The following is a 10,326-nucleotide window of genomic DNA, read 5'->3' as shown; positions in this document are numbered from 1 at the left end:
ACATGCATAGTACTGACAACACTTACTCACCAAGGAGAGATGATAATAGATGCTAACACTAGTACTTAGTGAGCCATTAGTAAATAGATTGGAAAGTTGTAGAGGATAATATTCAGTTTATAACAGGTATGAAAGTCAACTATATATCTATAACTTCAAAGTACAAGGGGAGAAAATCCTCCAAAGAGAAGAGAAGATTGGATTTATAGAAAAACGCAGTTAGAATATTTAGCAAAACTTAGAAAAAAAGATTAATTTTATTCTCTTTTTCTAAATTGAGTGTGTGTATGGTTGAATCTGTTGAATTTCAGTGTTGTTGGAAATTTTGAGGTTTTTTTAAACCTCTTCAAATTATGTATGAGGAAACTGAAATTAAAAGAGGTTAAAGTAAATTATCCAAGCCCACACAAATCATTAATGATAGAGCCAGAACTAAAACCAAAACCTTATAATGCCATTATTCTTTCTAAGGACACACTGGGTGAAATGGGAAGGGAATACATTTCAAACTTCATTCAGAATGGCATTTTCATTGATGTTAACTGCCTTCGAGTTAGTGTTGAATCATAACGACCCTGCATAGGGTTTCCTAGGCTTTTGCATGAGCAGAAAGCATCATCTTTCTCCTGCAGAGCAGAGAGTGGGCTCAAACAGTGGGCATTGTAGTTCACAGTCCAGTGTGTATATTATGGAGCCACCATGCTCCCACATAATGGCATTATATCAGCAGTAAATGCATTCTTGATACACAACTATCTGTTTCAGAATTATTTACATATGGATAAAATAGTGATTTCAATTCAGATGCCTAAGTATTTTATGCACAGTTATTGCTTTGTTGTGTGATAATTTGGAGTTGATTCAAAATGTGCCTCTTTGCATCCTCTCCTAAAGACCTTTGAAAAATAAAGTAAACTTTTGCCTGTGAAAGCAAAGGACATGATAAGGAAGTGTTTACACAGGCATGATGCCAGAGTGATCTATTCATTTTCATGTTTTGGTCACTATGGAAAGATACCTCCTCCAACCTAACCAGCTCAGAAAAGTGACACACTCTATATTTCCTTTTAGGATGTGTGTGTGTGTGTGTGTGTGTGTGTGTGTATGTGTATGTGTGTGTGATTATAATCATGGGTAACCAACACTTTGTAATGTTTTTGAAACTCTGTAGGTTTAGAAGCAAATGTTTGTAGAGAGGCAGTCTTAATTTCAGAAGTTTCTTAACATTAACTGAAATGAAAGCCTACATGTCAGGATGGCTGACAAGACACTTTCCCTTAATGAACTACTTTCAAAATTTCCATGAGAAAAAAACAAAAATAGATCACAATGAACTCTCCTCTCACAAAATCCCCTAGGGCTAAGTGGAACATTTTTACAAGTGGGCTACCAGAGAAATGAATTCTAATAGGCAGGTGGGAGGAGAGGTCAGTGTAGGGAGTCTAGAATGAAATGTGTTCAAAGACCTTGTTTTTGCTCACCTACCTGGGCTTAAACCTTGCTTTTTCAACTTTGTATGCTGAAGAAAAGTTAGATATTTATGAGGCTGTGTAGGAGAGCTGCGGCATGCAAATCTAGCAGCTGGAATGTGTTATGGTAGCTGCTTTCCTGTGCTAAGCTGATTTACTTGTTTAAGGTCTGACCTCATCATCCTGTCAATATGGGTTCCCACCTACACAGTTAGCTGCTGCTTTCTGACACAGCTGAAAGGCTAGAAGTATTCACAGAATACCATAGGCAGAAGAGGAGGAAGAAAAAGCAAAAAAAAAGACTGCTTTTGGCAGTTGTGCCTTTTGTTAACTCTGCAGAAGCGGCAGAGAAGGAATAACAAAGGCTTCATTTCCTTTCTGTCCCTGTATAACAATGTCAGTATCTGGCAAGAAAGAGTTTGATGTGAAACAGATCCTAAGGCTACGCTGGAGGTGGTTTAGTCATCCTTCTCAAGGTTCAACAAGCAGTGGAAGCTGCCTTCAGCAGGAAGGATATGAGCATAGAGGGACTCCGGTTCAGGGTAGATTGAAAAACCACTCTCGAGACAGAAACGGACTGAAGAAAAGCAACAGTCCTATTCACCACAACATACTGGCACCAGTGCCAGGACCAGCCCCAGACCATCAAAGAGTTCTTCAGAATTGGCACCAGAAAAACCTACTAAAACATCTTAAAGCAAATGAAGATACTCCTAAAGCAGTTCCAGAGGATAATTTATTCCAAGAACCATATAAGAAATGCTCACAGAATTTGGAGATGATGATTGACAATAACATAGAAGATTTTACAGTCAGGTAGGAGTTTTCAGTCTCATAACTGGATTAATTTGTCTTCTAAAACTCTCGTTTAGTGTTTAAATGGAAAATGATATAATAATCTCTGTATTTGTATGCAATAAGAGTCTCCAAGATACCTTTTCCTTTAAATCTATCAAGTAAAATTAGGAATAATATATGTTTTGATATTTAAGGGGGGGATATGTTTTAAATGTTGTGAGTTTACTACTATGTAGAATTAGGTATTTTATTTCAGTTCTAAAAGATGTTCATTATAATCCTAATATATGTAAATATTTTCTCACTTGGATGTTCAAATAGCTATTGTGATTCTTTGTGCAAGTGTCCTGAATCACATCAAACTTTCTGACTTTGTGATTTGTAGGAACTTGGACAAAATAAAATCTTTTGCAGCTCAGCACTTCCTGATCTGCATCTTAACACATAGTTGTTATGTTACTGTATGATAAATATGTTATATGTATATGTGAGTTTATGGAACAGCTTCCTTTAACACTTGAGATTTATTTTAATTTGTATTACTTTTATAGCTAGTTTGCAACTGTTGTAAAAATATCCTGCTTAAATCAGGTAATAAAATGTTGCTTATAGCAGTTGAGTTCTTTACATAGGAATTGGAATATGTCAGTTATAAAAATTGAATAAGTAATAATACAGTGTACTTTGCATACGGTGCTTCAAAATTTTGATTTCATATTTATTTTCAGATAACGGTATTGTTTGTGTAGAAGAAATTTTTCTCCATTCTATAATATTGTCAGATATAATTTATTTTAGTGGATCTTTAATTTTTCTTTTTCATTATCTGAAATTTTTATTTTTTCAACATGTTTTAGACACAGTTGATCTTGGCAAGATAATTGAAGTGTGTAAGTGCTGTAGAAACTGAAATATTTTATCTATTTTAATTCTGCAGCAGTTCAGTATGAAGCTATGTTAATTTGGAAAACTGGTTATTTGTCATAATTTATGTCTGTTTGTAAGTATAGAAAAGAAGGTCTGTTAATTTGTTTCTTATATAAGTTTCCTCAGTATATCCGTCTTCCTGATAGAAGTTTGTTTCCATGAACTCAAAATAGAATCTTAATTGTCACTAAAGCAATATCACAACATTATGGCACAGAACAGATCAGCTGTGCAAAATGATACCTTTAGAAGAATTCAGTTTTCTTGTTGAAATATAAATATACAAAGATTTTGTACAGTGATTTTAAGTATATTATTAGAGTCTTAATAATATACTTAAAAGCAAAGAACTGTATACATTTTCCAAAATAAACACTATATAACTGATGGAATTAGGTCTTATATTTGGTACAACTAATCATACTTAAAAGTAATACAAAGTTCAGGTATTTGGATTCAGCAAATTTTGAAATTATCTCTTCATTCCAAACAACAATTTTAAAAACTGATCAGTTTGGAATTTCATAAATACATTTGACTTGATTTTAGATAAATGGAAAATGCCCACTGTTACCCTTCAACAAAATTATCTGATAATCTCTAAATGTATTTTCTAGAATGGAAATATCTACAATTAATTAGTTGTTAGTAGAAAATTTTAGATAATTTTTTATAAATATATAGATCTCTTGATTTTATGCCTGACTGTTTTCATGTTCCGAGAAAATGGTCTCTTGAATAGCTCATAGTTTCAACTGGAAAGTAATAAGTTAATACAGGAGCTAGTTTTATAGATATGCTAATGATAATTTAGGCAGAATAGAAGGGATACATTGAAGACTTTATTAGGTAAAATACAATGGCTTATTGTTTTCTTATTATTAAATTATAAATATTGTAAAGTTTTCATGTCTTGAACCAGGAGGATCTGGGAAGAAGCTTTCTAATAACCTGTCTCTCAGATACCTTTCGTCTTCAAGGAGATTAGAGGACTGGAGGGAATGATCCTGACGGGCAGGCAGTAGCTTGACATCCCTTCAGTATAGCTCATATAGTTAAAAAAAAAAAAAAAAAAAAAAAAAATAGTTTTGAGAATTAGCACACGGTATATGATGAGCTCTGATTGTTCAGGCAAAGTAAGGTTGTTTAGGCCATCCTGCTTTGTACAACTACTACAGACATTGGATGAATAATAAACTATATTACTAACATGAAACAAAAATATTTAGTCCTAAAGAGAAATTCAAAGCCAGATGAAAACTTATATTAATATGTTGGTTTGGAAACTTAAAAACCTAAATAAATTCATTCCTATAGAAGTGAATTATAAGTGTGCTATGCATAAAGGAGCTCTGGTAGGGTAGTGGTTACTAATCGGGATGTGAACTGCAAAGTCTGCAGTTTGAAACTACCAACTGCTCTGCGGGAGAAATATGAGTTCTGCTCCCGTAAAGATTAACAGCCTCGGAAACCCTGTGCAGGGTCGCTATGAGTCGGAACTGACTCCACGGCACATAATAACATCAACAGTGCATTTATAATCAGTTATGTATTATAAATGTGTTATGTATTCCACAGTATGAGTTTGGACATACTGTCATTGGAGATCTCGACTCTATTCTCATTTTTATTTTTTTCCTTGTTAACTAATAACTCTGTATCTTTGTTTCCCCATGCCTACTCTTTTGATGTCTTTTTTCCCTTTATTTCATCCATAGCATTGAAACATATATTTTAATGGTGTATTATGATCATACTTCATAGATCACAGTGTTTAGTTATGAAATAAGTTATATACATTTGTATATATGCTAATACATGCACTGTATTTACTCAAAAATAAATGGTATTACAAGTACACAAGTGAATGTCAAAGTGTTAATAGTATGCTAAACTGAATTTGCTAAAAGAAATGCAGGTTTCTATTCATTGTGGTTGAGGGTATTTAATAAATGTAGATTGCCCATTTATGTGTTCAGAGGCTGCCCCAGTACAAAGTCAAAGTTTCAAAGAGCTGTTTAGTTATAACTCAATGGCAATAATAAGGGTTGTGCACTCATACCATCTGTTAGAGCTTTAAGCTTTTTGCATAACCTACCATTTGTATTAATAAGTGATTAAAAACATTTTAATCAATGTTGTACTGTTAGACTTCAAATTTCCTTACTTTCCAGCCCTTCCAGTTTTCAACTGATCTTTTTCTACAAAAGTATTTGTCATTGTATACTGTGATATCTTAAAGAAAGAGTGGTTGGTTCGAAGTGTTGTGGATAAAGCAAGATCAAAACAGAAACCTTATGTTCATGAAGATATATTTTCATATATTTATTCTAAGTGGGAGAGAGGCATTAAAAATAGATGAAAATGTGGTATTTAAGTGATGATGATTATTATGATGAAAGGGACAACAATGGAAGAAAGAGTTCTCTTTTCAACAGAAAAGACTGTTCTGATGAGGTGTAATTTGAGCAGATATAAATATGAGTGAAGGAAGAACTCATGAGAATGGCCTACTAGAATTTATTGCAAGTAAAAGGTTACTGTTGCTGTGTCAGAAGGATACGCTTCATTTGCCATCAGTCTTTTTCTATACAATTCAATGGCACACATTCCCACATTGTGCCGTCTATTCATAAACATCCAAAATATTCTTTAACTTAAGTGGTGAACTGAAAATTATGTTCTGATATGTTGATTATCATGGTAGTATCACATTCGTGGCCCGTAGCTAGAGAGGTGACTTACAAGCCATCATGTAACCATGATGGTTTTCTGTCTTTTGGAGAGCTGTCTATTCAATCAGCTTGTACCCTTTGTGAGTACAGACAAATGATAATGTATTTCTTTTCCTTAAAAACTATTTACATAGGGCCAAATGTCCTGTGGGTCTTCATCTTCAATAAAAGCCACCTGTAAAGTGGCATCTGCTTTGGAACTGTTTATACATAAGAGAAATCCTGTATCTAAAACAGTGAAACTTATTTTTTTTCTCTCATAAAGTAGAAATTGAGCCATGTGGATATTGGGCCATGTGGATACTTGAAAGAAAACACTTCCAGACAGAGAGAATAGCGATCCCTATGGTCGTAAGATGGGTGTGTGAATGATATAATCAGATAAACACGCGAAGGCTAAAGTAGCTGTAATATAGTCATTAAGGGAAAGAATTGTAGGAGATGAGTTTGGAGGGGTAATAAAAGAAAATTACATTAAGAATTATAAAAATCTTTTCTAAGCACTTATTATTTGCCAACAAATAATTACTTTACATATATTTTTCACAAGCTCTAGGGAAAATCTTTGATTATGAATATGGTGCTTATATCTATAGTTGATAAACATTATTTTGTTTGACATCATTTGTTGTTGCTCATCTTCTTACATGTGAAAAATAATGTGACCTTCTAGGGTTCAGAAAATAAGACTGTGCTTACTTAATTTTATATTGACTTATGAGTAGAGACACTTACTTCAACTGTTGCCAATTAAGGGTGAGGAAAGCAAATGAAATGTTATTGTTGTTTTTAGAAAGGTTATGGCAAAATTATTTTACCTATGGTTTAAACCAAAACACACTGACATCAAGTTGGTTACAACTCATAGTGTTTCTATAGGACAGAGTATAACTTCTCCATTGGTTTTCTATGACTGTAAATCATATGAGATCCTACAGCCTCATCTTTACATCCACAGAGAGACTGGTGGGCTTAAAATAGCGACCTTGTGCTTTATCAATCACCAATGCTTAACCCACAGCACCACCAGAATTTATGGTTTAAAGTGTACCAAAAAAATTACATGTTATTCAGTTGCCTTACTAAATTTAAATCACTGAATAGTTTAAACTTAATATATTTAGCCCAAACCACAAAGCCTGCTACTAACAGTTGTATTCCTAAGTGTGAGATACTGTGGTCCTCGTAACTTATTCTTGTGGGAATCTTCTTGTTCTAGAATGCCGATAATTCTTAAGTTATTCCTCTTCATGTTGTCTGTCCAACATGAATCTTAGATCTTCCTCCGAATTTTTTATCCTTTTTTGTGTTTGTTCTTTTATCTTAGTGGTATTGAGAGACTTGTCTTCCAGCTCACTGATTGTACCTTCCATCTCATCTATTCTACTCCTCTGCCCTTTCAGGGTGTTTTCTATTTCTGTTATTTTGTTATTGATCACTTGGACCTCTTTCTGTAGGTTTTGAATTGTTTCCAATGCTGTATCTATCTTGTTTGATTGCTCCTGTAGCACTTTCCTGAATTCTTCCTTATTTTTCTCAACTCCATTGTAAAGTGTTTTGAAAAGCTTTATAATCATTTTTCTGAATTCTTCCTCAGGCATTTACAAGGCCTGCCCTCCTTCCAGAATGGAGTCCAGGTCTATTTCTAGGTCATTTGTCTCAGATATTTTGTCTTTTTTCTGGACATGTGCTGATATGGTCATCTGCTTTTGCTTCTTGGACATGTTTAATGTTTATCTGTGGCCCTAATACTTAATTGAGTATGTGTTTTGGTAATTTTTTTTTTTGCTTTCTGATTGCTTCCAGGAAGATGTGGTCAGGATGTGGGCTTCTCTTTTCACGCTTCTTATTGCTTAACTCAGCATAACTTTCACAGGTGTTGCCTCTTACCCTGGTATATGGCAGCTGGTATTGGTTCTTGCCTGGGTTTTGGTGTTTTATAAAGTATGATTGCAGCTTGGCTATCTGGCAGCAGTTGCTGACTCTTCTCATGTAATATAGGGAGACAAAGAGTCCTCCAGAAGCAGAAGGGAGACTATGTAACAGCCAAACACCACCAGTTGGGTAAAAAATAAAAACAAAATTAAAAATGAGAGAAAGAGGAAAAAGAAAAACAAACAAAAAAGAAGAAGAAAATAATGCAGCACCAACAAAAACAAGACTGAATACAGCAGTCTCTAATCACAAAAAAGGGAAGAGGAGAGCAAGAAGAAAAAGAGGGGAAAAAAAAAACTCTGTAGCTTAATATAAGTATGTCTTTAATGTCCTAAGTTCCTGGCTGCCTGAGAGATTTTGCATTTAAACTCTCTCTTAGTCACTTCTGCCCTCCTCTCCTTGTTGTTGTTAAGCGACCCTGTATAGGGTTTCCGAGGAGCAGCTGGTGAGCTTGAACCACCGACCCTGCAGCTCAAAAGGCTTTGCAGTCTGGCACATTTACCCACAGCGCCACACCAGGACTCCTCTTCTACCCGTGATGAAAGACAGACCAAAAGGGAGGCAGCTCAGTGTCACAGCTTGGGCTGAGTGTCTGTGCAGATTCTTGGCAGAAGAAACCACCAGCGGTGAGGGTCGGGGATGGCCACTTGGCTCAGGCTCTTCCTCTATTCACGAGAATGGAGGTGGGCAAACAGTGAGTGTGTCAATTACCCGATACCAAAGGAAAAAATAAATACATAAAATCAGAACAACGCAAAACTGGCAAAGTATATTGTGCACCTTTTTTTTTTTTTTCAAGGTTCCTTCAGCGTTTTTCCGTGGTGTCCCAGCGGCCCCTATTTCGTCCCACCACTTGGTCTCGCCCAGGATGTGGGCTAAGGCCTCTGAGCCCGGCCCGGCAGATTCAAAAGTACGTGATTTTTAACGTCAGCTCCACACTCCACAAGCTATAAGCCTTCAAACTTTAAAATATTCCTATCTCTGTGGGTCCAAGTATTGGAGCTCTGTCCTGGCTCTTTTTTGCCTGATTTTCTGTGTTATTGCTGACAGCAACTTTCCCTACACTTCCACCTTAGCCGCCATCAAGCCCCGCCTCCCATAACTTATTCTTACAATGTCTTATTGCATAGCTATTTAACAATTCTTTTTTTTTTTTTTTTTCCTTGTATTGTGTGATAGTTTACATGGGGGAACGTTAGCTTTACACTCATTCTATCATACATCGTTTCATTGCTATAGTTACCATCCTGTCCATGCATCATCACCCAACCAATGGTTATACCCCACAGGTCCCCCCTCTCTCCCCACGGTCCTCAACACACAGCTCCCTTCCCTCCCTGGATCTCAAGTCCTCAGCCACTCCATCTCTTAAAGTCATCCTCTCTGTCTCCATCTCAGGCCTCGCTGCTTCTCTGGGTGGGGTCCTGATTTCTGTTCTTCTCCAGTGATGGTCCCAGAGGACTTCACTCCTAGACTGAAAGGTTAATCACATCCCTCCTTGCTATAAAATATCCACCTTTACCTTTCCAGTCCTCACAATCCATACTGATAACAATTATTTACCCCTGCATCACAAGAGACCCATCCGCATTTCTTTTCATCAGCCCTTCCTAGACAGGTTGTATATTACTCACTTGAGACTCCACCCTCCTCCCCGCCCTGTCGATCCAGATTCCCTCTTGAAAGCTTGTAAGCCAATCCCTTCTTACCTTTGTATCCCTCCCCCAATTTTGGGTAGCCAGTGTTCAAGTTGCCCATCCCTATACTGGACATATTGTAACCCCTTTTTAGGTATTCCAGTCAGTTCCAGGCAGAAGATGGACTTACAAGCTTTCTATGGTGGTATTTCTGGTTATTCCTCCCTCTACTCTCCCGTGACTGTTTTATAATATAATGCATGAAAAACCAAGGTTCAAGAGTCAGCCAAGAATCTCAACATTATTCCCCTCCTTTCCCCATTCCAACCATGTTCCAGTCTCTGTATCTCAGAGCCCTGTTGTTCCAAGGCTGTGCCTACATCATTTATTACCTCTGTCCCATTTAGCTCATTCCTACCTCTCTGTTCTCCCATCTGCTTTGTTCCTCCGTTCCCCTCTCCCTACTTGTATATTGCCCCCCTCCCCAACACCCAAGCTATCCCGTGTCTATTCCCTGCCCTGTGCTCCATCTTCCCCTCCCGTCCTTAACCCCACCCCTACGCCTTAGCATCCAGGTAATCTTCCACTTTAGTGGAATAGTATGGGTTCTTTTTCTTAGTCTTTTACAGTAATGGTCCTATACAGTATTTTTCCTTTTGCGATTGACTAATTTCACTCAACATAATGTTCTTAAGGTTCATCCATGTTAGGAAGTGGCATGCAGCTTCCTTGTTATTTTTCAATGTAGCATATTACTCCATTGTGTGTATGTACCACAGTTTGTTTATCCATTCTTCAGTTGATGGGCACTTTGGCTGACTCCAT

The 10,326-nt window shown here is 36.5% G+C and overlaps 1 protein-coding gene across 1 annotated transcript in view; it reads left to right on the top strand.

Moving 5' to 3' along the window:
* Positions 1-1,702: 1,702 nt before the first annotated feature.
* The window catches only part of KLHL4 (kelch-like family member 4), a 153,449-nt gene continuing 144,825 nt past the window's right edge, over positions 1,703-10,326 (top strand). Inside the window, exon 1 of the mRNA XM_006871307.1 lies at positions 1,703-2,285. Within this exon, the coding sequence (XP_006871369.1) occupies positions 1,864-2,285 (422 nt within the window). The 5' untranslated portion in view covers positions 1,703-1,863. The remainder of the gene's footprint in view (positions 2,286-10,326) is intronic.

Source organism: Chrysochloris asiatica, unplaced genomic scaffold, assembly GCF_000296735.1.
Source record: "Chrysochloris asiatica unplaced genomic scaffold, ChrAsi1.0 scaffold00167, whole genome shotgun sequence".
In the NCBI taxonomy this organism is placed as follows: Eukaryota; Metazoa; Chordata; class Mammalia; order Afrosoricida; family Chrysochloridae; genus Chrysochloris; species Chrysochloris asiatica.
Note: the sequence above shows the minus strand (reverse complement) of the source record. Positions and strands in the feature narration are given on the sequence as shown.